Here is a 13,292-nt window from a genome sequence, read left to right on the forward strand (position 1 = left end):
TGGTAGCAGGTTACGTAACTGTTCACGCCGCGTTCTTTGAGCGGCAGATCCGTGAAGGGATATGGCGGTTCTATTAACCAATGTGCCGAGTAGCGGTGATCGATGGTGACGACTGCCACCTCTTTCGGTATAAATTTACCATAGATATTTCGAAATCCTTGAATATCTATCACGTAATCCATACTTGAACTTGAAAGAATGTAGTTGAATGAATAGAGAGCTAGAAGAGCGAACCTGCAGTGACGTAGTTTGAATGCTGACTGGCTCGGCACCGTAGTTACGGGTGTTTATATACAGCCTTGTGTTACAATCCCCGTCTCAATTTTTGTTTATCGGGTGTCTCCAGCCGGTCTGTTGCTCCCCTTGAAGACGTTGGCGTGGTGTAGTCACAGTGTTCTCTCTAACGGAAATCACCACCTGGTATGTCATAGAAGCGGTCGTGATAGGAGGGGCGTGATCTCCCTCTCTTTCTTAGCCCGAAAAATCTGTAATGACCTGACGTGCAGCATCAACTTCAATAAGATTATCAAATTCAGCGTACACTAGGCAATTAACAGTTTCTTTGAGAGCATCGTCGAACCGCACTTCGACCCTGAGAGTTCCATGTTTGATGAGCGACCAGTGCGATGTACAGTTGGCTGAGAGATCGGGGGTTAGGTCAAAAGCCAATAGACAATTTCCTTTGGCGAACTGCTGCCGGCCGATACCGTTTCCTTCGTTCAGAAAATGAATCCCCGTACCGGAGAAGAGGGTGTGATAAGCGTCCACGTAGAGATCGTCTTTGCCAAAACTCATCTGTAGCGGCTTGGGTGGGACTTGCACCCCGTCGACGTACAACGACAGGAAATTCAAAGAGTAGTTTTGAAAATTAAACAGATTGCGCTGTCTTTCGCCGTTGAAGGCTTTATTGCTGACAAAACCGATTATCACTCGTTTCGGTAGTTGTCCGAGTATGACATTGTCCAGTGTTTCTGCCTGTACTCCTGCGTGTATGGTGAAAGACTTCCCCTCGACTCTGGTTACGGGATATTTTGCCGTACCTTTGGCTAGCGTCCGTGCGTGCGCCAGCAAGATTCCAGGGCTGATCTTCATTCGGCGAACGAGCAGTGAAGTTTCCAGTATGTGCAGCTTGTGGCGATTTTCGGCTTCCATGATGCAAAAACTGTCTCTTGATCTCACAAGTCGAAGACGCAGTTCCACTCCGTTGATTAAAAATTTGTCTTGATTAAATACGTCACAGTGCAGATGTCCAATCAGATCAACGGTACGTGCATTGCTCATGATCCGTTTGCGTTCGATGAAACCTCGGTCAGCACCGACGGCGTCGGCGTCGTATACATCCGATACTCCATCCTCGCTGTCGTACCATAGAGCCGAAGAAAGACGGGATTTTTTGGCGGGGGGTGCGTAATTCAGTAGAGTCTCTATATATGCTCGATAGGCGTAAGAGTTGTTGGCTGGCGAGACTAGTTTTTGATTGAAGAATATATCGACTTGATTGAACATCGAGTGAAGCAGATTGTTTACCGGAGCAGCATGCGGTGTAGCCGCGTTGCCTTCGCCTGCCGGTGGGGTAGGAGCAGACGGTTGTAGCTTCACTCGTACGCTAAGCATAGTGTGTGCCAAATCGATGTACTCATCACCGTTTCCAGGTACAACAAATTCAATCGGGGAATCGTCGGTTAGAGATGATACGGGCTTGCAGTGTACCCATTGACCAGCCTCAATAGACGTCTGCGTTGGTGGTAGAGAAAACAAATCCAGTTCCGACTTCATACACTCACCCGAGTGCGCGTGCAGGAAGGCCATTGTTGATGTTTAGATTGAAGACGAGCGGTGCGTGGGCTTACCGGGGTCCGAATATGTCTGTAAGGTCCCGTTTTTTACAACACTTTTTCCGCTTAGTTTTCTTGACGGTTCCGGCACGCTTGGGTATCTTGGCCGATGTTTTCTTTTTCGACCTTCGTCTAATTTTTCTCGTAGTACCAGCTGCTCGGTGCGCGCCGACAAGTCTGTTGACGCGGGCAATGTTTGACTGACGCGCTAATCCGCCGGCTCGGCTTTTATAACCGCTACCCTTCATGAGTTTATCAATTTTTTCTTCAGCAGCTCTTTTCAATTTGTGTCCTGATTCTATGAATCGACTCTTGACTGCCTGTTTGAACGGAGTGTCGTTTCTTACGTCTGTCATGACGTTCATCCCTGCACGTAGTGCTTCTCTTCCGACCGCGCGAGCACCACTGGACAGCAGAGGTAGTATTCGACGAAACAGGCCTCCCAAGAAGCTGCCGATTCCGTGCCCGCGTTGATGCGGTGTTCCTCGGTATACCGTCTCAATGCCTCCACCGCCGAGCTGATTTTCGTAATGTTGTATATAATGAGCCATGTCGTACCTGGTATGTTTTCCCTCTCTCTCTTTTGCTGAGCGACTCCTGTGATTCCAGTCAATTACTGAACGCGTCTAAAATGCAGCGTTACCGTCAGTGTCCCGCTCGTGAATGGTGCTGGACTACCGAATTGATCTCTTATATCGATCTCGATGGTTTGAAAGTTCGTGAGCATCAGTGGTACGTAGTACAGTGGCGATAGTGTTTTCATCTCTGATTCGCCTTGTAAGATATTGTCTTTGCCGCATGTTTGAATGACTCGTAACAGCGGGGTGTAAACATCTCCAACGATACATGGTTCCACCAGATCGCAATAAATAAACATCTGGCAGCCGGGGATCCTTGATGATTTGTTGGTTTCGGATAGCTTGCAATCTGATACCTCAACTGCACCTTCCCCAGGAGTATTGTAATGCGTGACACAGGGTATCGTTTCATTTTTCATCGGCGCATACCCCCGAGGGTGTTCAAACGTAAGTGGATAATGAATTTCGGCCAGCCCGACTTCCCAGTCTCCCGTTAGTTGAATCTGACGCGGTAACTGGGTAATGTAACAGCACGTCCGATTCTCCGGAAAAAACTGCATCGAGCTGTTGCTCGGTAAAGTTAGGTAAAACTGATCCCGGGACATTTTCTTTGATGCACGAGTCGAACGGTGAACACTCAACGACTGCGAGACATGCTGCACTAACACGCTATTTTATCATCCCCGTGGTTCCCCCTCCACACGTTGAAGTTCAGGGTCGTAGAACAAGCCGTCGATTACTTCGCCGTTGAGATCTTCCAAGACGTACACTATCGGTGAACGTGCAAGCACTCGTCGGATCTTGAATAATTCTTCGCTCCAGTTTGCCGCGTAGCCTTTTTCAAATGTTCCCTTGGTTTTACTAATTCGTACAAAATCATTCTTATGGAATCTCGGTTTGCCATTTGGACGCGGAGGATAACGCTTTTCCATGTGGGCACGTGCTGTAGCAGCATTGCGAAGCGTCACTTCCGACGGCGCCATGCCGATGCTCGAGTGAACTGTATTGTTGTAGGCTTGCACGATTTGTGGCAAAACATCGACGTAGCGTTGCGTCTTTTTATGCGTGAAGTAACGCCACAGGCGTTCTTTGAGTGTACGATTGAATCGCTCCACGATAGCTGCTTTCACATCGGGATTACGAGTAACACGATATCGTATTTCATTGTCGCGAAGTATCTTCTGAAAAGCACTCCCGACAAATTCTTTCCCTTTGTCCGTTTGCAGTAGGTCGGGTCTGCGCGGCGTCGTGTGTAACACTTGCTCGAAACCTTCAGCAACGGTTGCGGCTGTCTTTTGTTTCAGCGGGACCACCCATGCGTACTTGCTCAATACATCGATGACCGTCAGGAGATAGCGGAAACCGTTGTTGCGGCTCTTCATGGAACTCAGGTCAGCCAGGTCAGCTTCCCATACGTCGTCTATGTTGGAAACGTTGTACCTTGCTCTCGGAAATTTCCTGTGCACGGGCTTGTGTAAGGTGTAGGCATCCTGAGCTGCCAGCCATTTTCTCACCGAATCGCGAGAGTTGTTTTCGCGTGCAACATCTTCCAGAATTCGTGCTCCCGCGTAACCGGCAGTATGCAAGGGATTGTAATACGTTTCTTCAAGAAGAGTCGTCATTTTTCTTCAGCCGAAGTGTTTTCCAACCGGATTTTGCTCCGGTGGCGCGTTTGCGTAGAGCGTATCCTGCGTCGTGAGAACGGCTGGTTACGGGTGTAACGTTTGCGGAACTTCGTCGCTTCGTCGGGGAACTACTGGCGTGTGTCGATAGTTGTTGCGATGTTACCGTCGGTAGACCCGGAGTGTCGAATGTGCGTATGTCTTTCCAAAGCGTATCGTTCCCCACGTATTCTCGGGGTACGTTGATCGTCTGAAGAAACCGTGCAAACTGACCAGCCCCTGTAGGAGTAAAAGTCTTCCTAGATCGCATGGCATGATTGAACAGGTCGACGATGTTTGCGCCGGGAACTGTCACGCCGTCTAACGAGACGGTTCCTGCGGCATCCCAAGAAAATCGTTCTGGTACGCTGCCGAGTTCGCGCATCAGCATTTCGGCCTTTGCACGATACTTCTTTGGTACCGCTGACGCGACTTTCTTTGCGCGCGCTTGAACGTTGCCAGGACTCGCAGCTACGGTGGGAGATATCATTGATTCTTCGGCTGTGTTTTCGTCTTCTTCTTCCTCCTTCTCCTCTTCCTCCTTCTCCTTTTCCTCGAGAACGTCTAATTTCATGGGTTTGCGTGCGTCGTTTGCAAAAAACAAATATCGTTGAAGTACCTGCTGATAGAGTTTCCATTTTTCTGCGTCGTCTTTCGACGGTTTGTTCAAGATGTCCTTCGTCTCGTTGTCGAGTCTTGAAACGGGATCGGTGTGTGTGGTAGTTGTATTTCCAGGTGAAAGCGTAGTGGCTATACCCTCGCTGACGCGTTGTTGAAATCTCTCCATACTCTCCATAGGAATTAAAACCATCTTCTTTGTACGTTCCATTTTGCTACTTGGAGAAGAGGCTGGAAGCTAAAGTCCCGAGTAACGGAGCGAGCAAGAGGGTGAGAAATCCGTTCCCACGTTGAACAAGAAAACGTTTTTTGGACTTCCAGGTACCCCGGTTGCTGGCCAACCGCCGTAATGTCTGTTTATGACGTGCCAGACGATTTTTCTGAATTCTGGACAGTGCTACGTTACCCTCCAAGGTGTTCAATGCACACTCACAAATAGTCTTTACCAGCGAATTGTCGGCCGTGCGTAGCAATGCCGATCTCTGCAACGGGTTCAATTTCTGCAGAGCGTGCAGCGCTACTGCGTTTGCTTTGGTGAAATCGGCACGAGCTCTGCGACCGGACGCGGTACGGCGTATTCGAGGCATCACAGCTGAACGACTGGAACCCGGTGCGCATTGGTGACCTTTATATCCTTTCGCGGAACGTAGACATAGTGATTATCGTCCGAAGGGAAGATGTTTATTCGGAAACGGCAATTCTCCGGAGTGGATTGCTTCAGGTCGAAAAGCAGATATCCGTGTGGCGCTGCGGTAGCGTCGTGATAGGCCTCTTGAAGAAACCTCGGATCTTCGGGATACACCTGTCTGGCAAGGTGTTGAATTTGGGCACGATCCCGTGGATTTTTGAAGAAGACTATGTAGTTTGCGTTGAGGGAAATATCTCGTTGACCGTTGCCCTTGTGAAAGAGATTTTGTGTTATGTAGAAAACGCTGAGGTTCTTATGATGACAGACCTTGGTAAAAAGATCAACGACGACATTGTTTGAAGCCTCTCGCATCAGATCGTGGATAACCAAAAGTTTCGGTTTTTTGTCACCCTCGTAATCAGCGTGTTGCGGTAACCCCTCGCGGTACTCTATACTCTTGTCCCCGTCGTACAACGGCTGCCATTCGTCAAAGTACCATATCACACGACTAAATCTTGTGTCGCACATTGACGTTCCATGACGCAGAAAGTTCTTGACGAAATTTGATTCACCGCATCCTGATGGCCCGGCTACAATGGCCGAAAACGGATGTTTCCAACGTGTGTCCGTCATCGAACAAGAAGAAGAAGAAGAAGAAGAAGAAGAAGAAGAAGAATCCAGGGATAATGCGGGATCTATAAAAAATTTAAACAATTGAAAACACGTTCTTTTACTACGCTAGCTTGCTCGCGGCGGCGGCGGCGGCGGCGGCACTCCCTTCGTGCGCTGACCATGAGCTTATTCAAGCGCACGCGGAAGCGTAACCGCGCAGGTACGAGCTTATCGGCGCGGTCGCGGTCGAGCTGATTGTGCGTGAGGCGCGTACGCCATGAGCTTATTCGTACGCGTGCGCGCAGTGATATCAGCTTGAAAACAGCGCGCCCCGCCGCGGTTTACGAGATGAATTTTTACCAGCAATGCGAGATTTTTTCACAATTTTTCATGCGTAGGGTTTAAGCGTGGTACTAACCTTTATACAGTTTGGCGGGACACATACAAGAGAGTATTTGATGGGTTGGCCTGGCGTCTCGCCGGTTGGAATAACAGGCGGTTGGGGTAAGAATCCTTTCGGTGTCCTCTGTCTGTCCGTCTATTTGTTTGTCTGTCTATCTATCTGTCGCTCAAACGCGCGCGTGCATTCCGTCCGGGTGTCTGTACTACCGCAGGGTGAGAAGACGGAAGCTGTGGTGTGCAACTGCTCGGAGTCTGGGATCTTCGTCATCATCCAGTGCGATAACCGTAGGGCAGCGTATCGAAACTCGTGACGCAACAACGCCTTTTCACGTACACCGGTTTACACGTTTTGTGCTCGGAGCGCGTCACGACTGCGTGCAGTTCCGTTCGGCGAATGGCGCGATACTCCAAGGGAATGGGTGCAGCGGCTTCTACCACCATCCGCTTGTTGGCCTCGAAGTTGATTTTCGAGCTCGTTGCGTGATTCAGTGATATGCCTTTCACCTTGCAAATTTCCACCTCTTCACCATTCGGACGTTTAATGATGAAAGCATAGAATTTTGGCCCTCCCGAGACGAAAGCGCGTATAAAACTCCCACGGCCGTAAGACGCCAACTCGTCCGTCAGGTCGCCAAGAAAGTTACCCGTGGGAGGTTCATACTCGTTTGGCCTTCGGAGGTTTCGGGTATAAATTACTGAATCGGTGTCGTAATAGAGCACGCGCCGATCGAGCTTCTCAAGGAACGAGAAGAGCTTCAGCCGAGCCTGGGCAGTGGTGTACGAGGCAATCACGACGTTTGCCAGCGCTGACGGTTCAACGCTGTGTTGCGCGTGCGACCAACGCACGTACAACACTTCGTCGTTCACGGGCAGCAAACCGGACACCTCGACTTCAGGGTTGGTCAAAAGCTCGAGCAGCTGCTGACGCGTCTTTATAACCTCTGTTTTTACCAGATTCTCGCGTTGCCCGAACTTGCCCCAAAACGAATTTAAGCATAATTTGGAAACTGATCGCATGCCGGGATTCTTAGCAATACGGTCGCGATCTAGCCGTATACCCTCGACCCGCTCATACTCATCAAGGTAGCGCATTCGAGCCGACTCGTCCTCGCATTCACCAGGCCAGCCGCTTGCCTCTTGCTTAATCTTGAGGAAGGTGTCGATATAGCCGGCCAAGTGCCCACCTTGACGAGTAGTCGGGTCAAACGATGTCACCGTATACGACCAGATCTCGCGTATGCTCCTGATCTTGTATCCCATTTCCACGGCTTTTTTTAATTCGATCGACACCCACGTGCCCTCGAATTCTCGCGCAGCCTCGTCATCATGTCTACACTCGTCCTAGTTCAAACTCTGACAACATGAGCGGCACAAGGCAAACATGAGTTTGTCATGCATGCGCACCGGCAAAACAGGGTGATAAAGATTGCGAGGCGGTAAAACTCGGCATTTGATGAGCCCCTCAACTCGCGTGATGTCGCAACCGCTCGACCCTGTCAAGAGCTTACACTCCTCTCCAACGTAGACCGTCGGGTGGCCAACGGGGAACCTTCCATTCTTACAGATGAACGGATACAACGAGCAAACATCGACGTATCGTATTTCCTCGTACGCGTTGCCCGTTGCATCTGTTTTCACCTCGTAGTATCGGGAAGCGTTCCCCGTTCGACCGCCGTAGAACGCATCACGCGGATTGAGTGCTTCGCTCGTGGCAGTGCCAGCGATCAGCGGGTGTGTTGCCACGTACTCCTTCATCTCCTCGTTCTCCCTCAAGCTCCGATCAAACTCGCATTCCCACTGTTCCGTCACGCGGTAACCCAATTCGCGCATACGGCTGATCTTTGCACGAGTTTCCTCGTAACGCCTATCCAACGTCTCGCCGTTGACGCTACGCCTATCGCGGTTGATTCGTAAACATTTACGACAGCCGTGCCAGAAACAACCGTGAAACTCGTAGACGTGTCGCGTACCGTCGCCCGCGACATGGTATCCGTCCACCTTGCGACCCGTCTCCGGAATCCGAAACTCACGTCCGTTTCCGGCATGCCTGATGTCAATACCCAGCTCGCGCTCTTTCACGACCAACCACTCCAGAGCCTTACGAGACTGGGCATCGGCAAGACGATAGCCGCCCGGTGGCAGGATACCTATTCGCTCTGGTTGTAAACAATTTTTACGTCACAGCACCGAACAAGCCGAGGCAATTGTCATGCTCTCGGTAAAGGGACACACTCTGCCGCACTCCAGAAATATGTCCCTGAATGCTACGCACGCACGTCGCAGAATATCCACGTCCGACCGACAGTACGACAACAATTCCGCGTCAAAGTCGAACAGATGGTCGTTCGCTACAGCCTCGTTGTACCATGAATAAAACTCTGCTCGCGCATCGCTACTCATGGTATCCGGAGAGTAAAACTTCGCTGCGGGGAGCGGTCCCACGTAACCCACGTTTTCAGGGGTATTGAAAAGGTGGGGAAATACACCTTTCACGGAAGTAGTCGGTAGTCCAAAAGCCTTCGGTAGCGCCGATAATGCCATAGGCATATATGCTAAGGAATCCAGAAATCGGGTGTGACCCGTTTCGAGCATAATGATCTTACTGCCGCTTAGGATGACCTGCGGCGGGTTTCCATCCCGCTCAACCATATGCCGCAGTATGAATTGCGCGTCAAAACCTTTTGCATTGTGCGCAATGCATACGATGCGGGCAAAGTCCTGAACGGGCCGAGTAGCAAAGTCTACCAACTCCTTCACCGGTTCCCTCCTGCAAACAAACTCACGTACGAGCCCGCAAGCGGAACAGCCGTTCGATATATCGGGATCGTGGATACATTGCGTACACACTTGTTGCGCTACGCACAAGTTCGGCACATGTATGTTTGTCGTCGCGTCACCGTCTACCGTCTCGCATTGCTGCGTTTCGAAATCATAAAAAATGAAGATGTAACGTTTCGGTCTTGTCGCGTCTTTTAGCGGCGTCATGAAGCAGTAGTGATTGTACGGGTTGCAGCGGCACGTGACGCAAAAACGAGTTTCACAAATGTGTGCCCTCCACGAAAGATTTACGAATCGCTTGCAATTCCGGCATATACGCAGCGTTGCACAAACGGAACGACGCGGACTGAAGGAGCCGATCCTGCGGTGGTACTCCAGACAACCGTTACCGCGGAACACGCGTCTGCAATCGGGACACTCGATTTTGCGAGACTGGCTGTTGCACGGTGGCGATGCGAGGCACTGCGGGCACTTTACGGAACATCGGTGTTCGTACCCGTTGTTGAATTTCCTATTGCAGGGTTGACAGAAAAAGGCCCCTGCTGCCGCCGCGGTTAAATTCACAATTGGGCAATAATGCTGTTCTTCGGGATAATACAGCAGATTCAATCGGTGCCTGACATCGCCTGTTCCGTTTGCTCTCACCACGGCAGTACCGTCGTAAAATGCCGCTTCGCCGGTACCTAGCCTCCCCAACTCGTACACTGTGATGAGGAATCCCTCGCGTGCCAGATAGTTCTGGAACTGTGCAATTTCATGCACTATGCACCCCGTTGGCGGAATCTCGACACCGGCGTTCGCAACAAGATTACGCGCTTCTGCACGCTGGAAACTGGACCTAGCGAATCTCACCATCTCGTAATGCTCGTGCAGAGCGCCACTGCGGTTCGGGCCTCTCTCGGCGTGAGCCTTGGCTACAACGAGGGCACGAGGTAAACACAACCCGTCACTGTTGACAATCTGCACGACGGATTTTTTAAGTACCCCCACGTGCGTGATCGGCTTCGGCTTTCCGCGACCCTCCGGTACTCCAACACTGTGTACCGTCACGGTAAAGACGCTGTCGACGCCAAACTCTGATGCGCTCTGGGCTACGCTGAAAACTAACTTCCAGAGGTCACTGTACCGCGAATCCCTCACCGGCTGGAACGATAACCACGCAGGACCATGATTAAAACTCTCCGCGCTAAACGTGAAACCTATGTAGTCGCTACTCCGACACGTTGCTACGGCATAAGCATGCAGGTCTCTGAACGCGTCCTCCAGCCACTCCACTAGATTAACACCCGATTCAGGGGCCGCGATCTTCATTCGCAACTCACGCCCTGTGACCGCGAATTTACGAATGAATTTCGTTGATTCACCGATAACCGTGAAACGGTTACCCAGTGAATCAGCCCCGTCATCGGGTGCCTGACTTGACTCCTTCTCGCTCGCGGCTTCACTCTCCAGCCCCGATTCTCTCCCCATGTTTCCAGAGTATGCACCCTCTGTCTCGTCGTCGTCAGCATCGTCGTCGAATTCAAACGCCACATCGGAAGCTGTCTGTGTCTCGTCATTGTCATCGGCATCGTCATCGTCTGACTCTAATGTCACGTCAGAATCGTAATTCGGAGCCCTTCGGGCCCTACCCCCGCCGATCTGTATGCCCGAGGTACTGGCACCCTCGTTCACGCGAAACGGTCCGACAGTTTGCATAAGACCCCCTGTTGTACATATAAAACAAAAATAAGACTAAACCGCCATGGTAAAGCGTCGTCAATCCGCAAGTATAGTTGAATTTCGCGGTTTTACTAGAAACGCACACCCTAGAGTACCCGCGTGATCAGCTCCCCTAGAAAATATCCTCGTCCATCGCCGGCGGAGTATAACTCATCTGAGTGAATATTCCACTCTCGGGTGTCTGCGGCCACGAGAATATTATCGCCTCATCCATTGGGGATATGGAATAATTGTCTTCTTCTCCTTCTGCTACCGCCGGCTCATGAGCATCGACCGAATCTAATCACCCGCCCCCACCAGAGAAGAAATTGCTCGTGAGTTCATATCAAAATACCTAGTCTGCATTTTTTGTTTTCAAACTTTTCCTGTATACCTTGAATTTCCAACACTCCTGACGGACCTGGACGTGACAACACTAAGGTCGACGCCTGTGATGAATCGATTTCTGCAACGGACACAATAACCTTCAGTACATGCGTGAAAGAAGAATTCTAGAACTCTTGGAACACCGCTCACGCACAACGTATTTACACACGGGTACTCCATGATATACGGCATATCGTAGAGACAAATCATCTGGACTTACCGTCACGAGCTCCGACAGATATCGGCTCCTCGGCGGTCATATCGTTCACCATCGTCTCATTCACCCCTGCCTCTCCCGCAATCGCCAACTCCTCGCAGGCAGCACAGCCCTCGAGAAGAGCTGCCTCGATCTCACTGGTATCATCCATCATGAATTCTAACACAAGGAAATTTTGATATATCACTCGCGCACAACGTATTTATACGCGACAACTCCCTGCTACGTCACAGCGTACGGACAATCATCCGGACTTACCGTCACGAGCGGTAGAAACCGGGTCCTCGGTGGGCCTACCCAGCGCTACTCCTTGCGACGCAATCGTCTCATCGGCAACGTCGACGACGATATCGCAATTGAAACAGAATCGTTGTTTTCGCCAACACTGCGATTTTCTAACTGAGAAGATCTCCGGGCCCACAACTATTTATAAGTTCAACAGGTTGGGTTTTGTTTAGGCCAAATGCTATTACAATACGTTACCACGCCGCTTCTTGAGCTAAGTATACGAAATTTTACTATGGTCCGCTAGCGTAAACCTTCCGCGGCGGTTCGCGGTGAGACACCCGCAGCCAGGGTGAAAATAAACCAAAGCTATCCGGACCCAACGCGGAGGCTGCCTGCTACATATGGCAAAACAAATCTATTGACAGCGATAATCATGGTTTTCTCATAATTAAACAAAGTTGTACAGCTGACGTCATTTAACTCGCATGCCCTAAAGCCTACTTTGATTAACGGGAGAACGGGTATTCGTCGAGACATATGAAATTTAGAGATAAACTAGAAAACGATCCGATGGATTCGCTCGCAATTCCTACCTCAAATCGTGGAGCTGATTCGGCGGTTGGTGACGGTTAGAAGCAAGTGTATTTGAGAATAATGTTAATACTCTTCTCATGCGACGTCTATGTATACCGCCATCGATAAACTGCAACTGTTTGTACCACCCTCAGAATAGGAAACGAATTATGAACCTAATGCATACTGGACCTATGGAGATTGTAGACTCATCTTGAGACATCAAAATGATACAGCCGGCGAGACCCCCCTTTTGTATTCCTTCGTCCACTGAGGCATAACAATCAACATACCGTAAGAGCGTACGTTGGAAAAACAGGGACCAGCCTACCGTCCGACGCAAGGCCCAAACATTGCAAGCATAACACGGTCCATGCTGTATACACCCACAGCTCTTCCCATCATCTTTCTTCTGTTACAATGATGACGTATACGTCCCTCGATAGACTGCAACTGTTTGCACCACCCTAGGGAACGGAAACGAGATATAAACCTAATGCAGACCTACGGAGCTTGTAGACTCATCTTGCGAATACGAAATGATACACCCGGTGAGGCCCCTTTGTATTTCCTCGTCGACCACTAAGGCATAACAAACAACATATCCTATGGCTGTCCGTTAAAAAAGCGGGGACCAGGCTACCGTCCGGCGCAAGGCCCAAACATTACGGGTATAATGCGGTCCATGCTGTACACACCCACAACTCTTCTCATCATCTTTTCTGTTACAATGATTACATACCGGGACAATCTCTTGAAACTATACATATAATGCGCATGCGCGAGTTTTATCGGCTGCTCGGGCAGGTTGGCCACTCCGAGTTTCAGCTGTCAAACTCTGTTTCTGGCGGCGCCGTAGTTCATACGAATTTTTGAGGTTAGAATCTCAAACAGTCGAGGTAGTGACTCGGAAAGTTGATGCTAATGCTCTTTGAAAATTGGCTTTATTCGACTAAAATGAGAAATGTGTTCGAATGTTGGGTGCTTGGAAGAAACGCAGCAGGTAGGTGCGAACACTTTATTCAATTTTTTTCATTATTTCGTACATTAGAAATAACAATGGAACTTTTATCT

At 50.1% G+C, this 13,292-nt stretch overlaps 3 protein-coding genes across 3 annotated transcripts; all 3 read right to left on the reverse strand.

Annotated features, from left to right (window-relative positions):
* Positions 1-471: 471 nt before the first annotated feature.
* Positions 472-1,809, reverse strand: LOC124223654 (uncharacterized protein F54H12.2-like). Its single transcript, XM_046635876.1, has one exon. The coding sequence runs from the start codon at positions 1,807-1,809 to the stop codon at positions 472-474; it is 1,338 nt and encodes a 445-aa protein (XP_046491832.1).
* Positions 1,810-6,601: 4,792 nt separating this feature from the next.
* Positions 6,602-7,594, reverse strand: LOC138191278 (uncharacterized). Its single transcript, XM_069137919.1, has one exon. It carries the CDS (start codon positions 7,592-7,594, stop codon positions 6,602-6,604), a length of 993 nt encoding a protein of 330 aa, XP_068994020.1.
* An 81-nt stretch (positions 7,595-7,675) lies between these two features.
* LOC124223655 (uncharacterized) lies at positions 7,676-11,568 on the reverse strand. Its single transcript, XM_069137920.1, has 4 exons — positions 11,421-11,568; positions 11,208-11,279; positions 8,611-10,818; positions 7,676-8,490 (listed from the first exon to the last, which is right to left on the reverse strand). Exons 1-4 carry the CDS (start codon positions 11,566-11,568, stop codon positions 7,676-7,678), a joined length of 3,243 nt encoding a protein of 1,080 aa, XP_068994021.1.
* Positions 11,569-13,292: the final 1,724 nt, after the last annotated feature.

The sequence above is a fragment of the Neodiprion pinetum genome, chromosome 7, assembly GCF_021155775.2.
Source record: "Neodiprion pinetum isolate iyNeoPine1 chromosome 7, iyNeoPine1.2, whole genome shotgun sequence".
Classification (NCBI taxonomy): Eukaryota; Metazoa; Arthropoda; class Insecta; order Hymenoptera; family Diprionidae; genus Neodiprion; species Neodiprion pinetum.

Excerpts from the sequence above, each read along its gene's own strand:
- LOC124223655 (XM_069137920.1), bottom strand. The coding sequence starts at position 11,568 with ATGGATGATACCAGTGAGATCGAGGCAGCTCTTCTCGAGGGCTGTGCT. Across the intron at positions 11,280-11,420 it reads ATCTGTCGGAGCTCGTGACG|AAATCGATTCATCACAGGCG; the intron begins GTAAGTCCAGAT and ends TGTCCGTTGCAG. Across the intron at positions 10,819-11,207 it reads AGGAGTGTTGGAAATTCAAG|GGGGTCTTATGCAAACTGTC; the intron begins GTATACAGGAAA and ends TATGTACAACAG.
- LOC138191278 (XM_069137919.1), bottom strand. The coding sequence starts at position 7,594 with ATGGGATACAAGATCAGGAGCATACGCGAGATCTGGTCGTATACGGTG.
- LOC124223654 (XM_046635876.1), bottom strand. The coding sequence starts at position 1,809 with ATGGCCTTCCTGCACGCGCACTCGGGTGAGTGTATGAAGTCGGAACTG.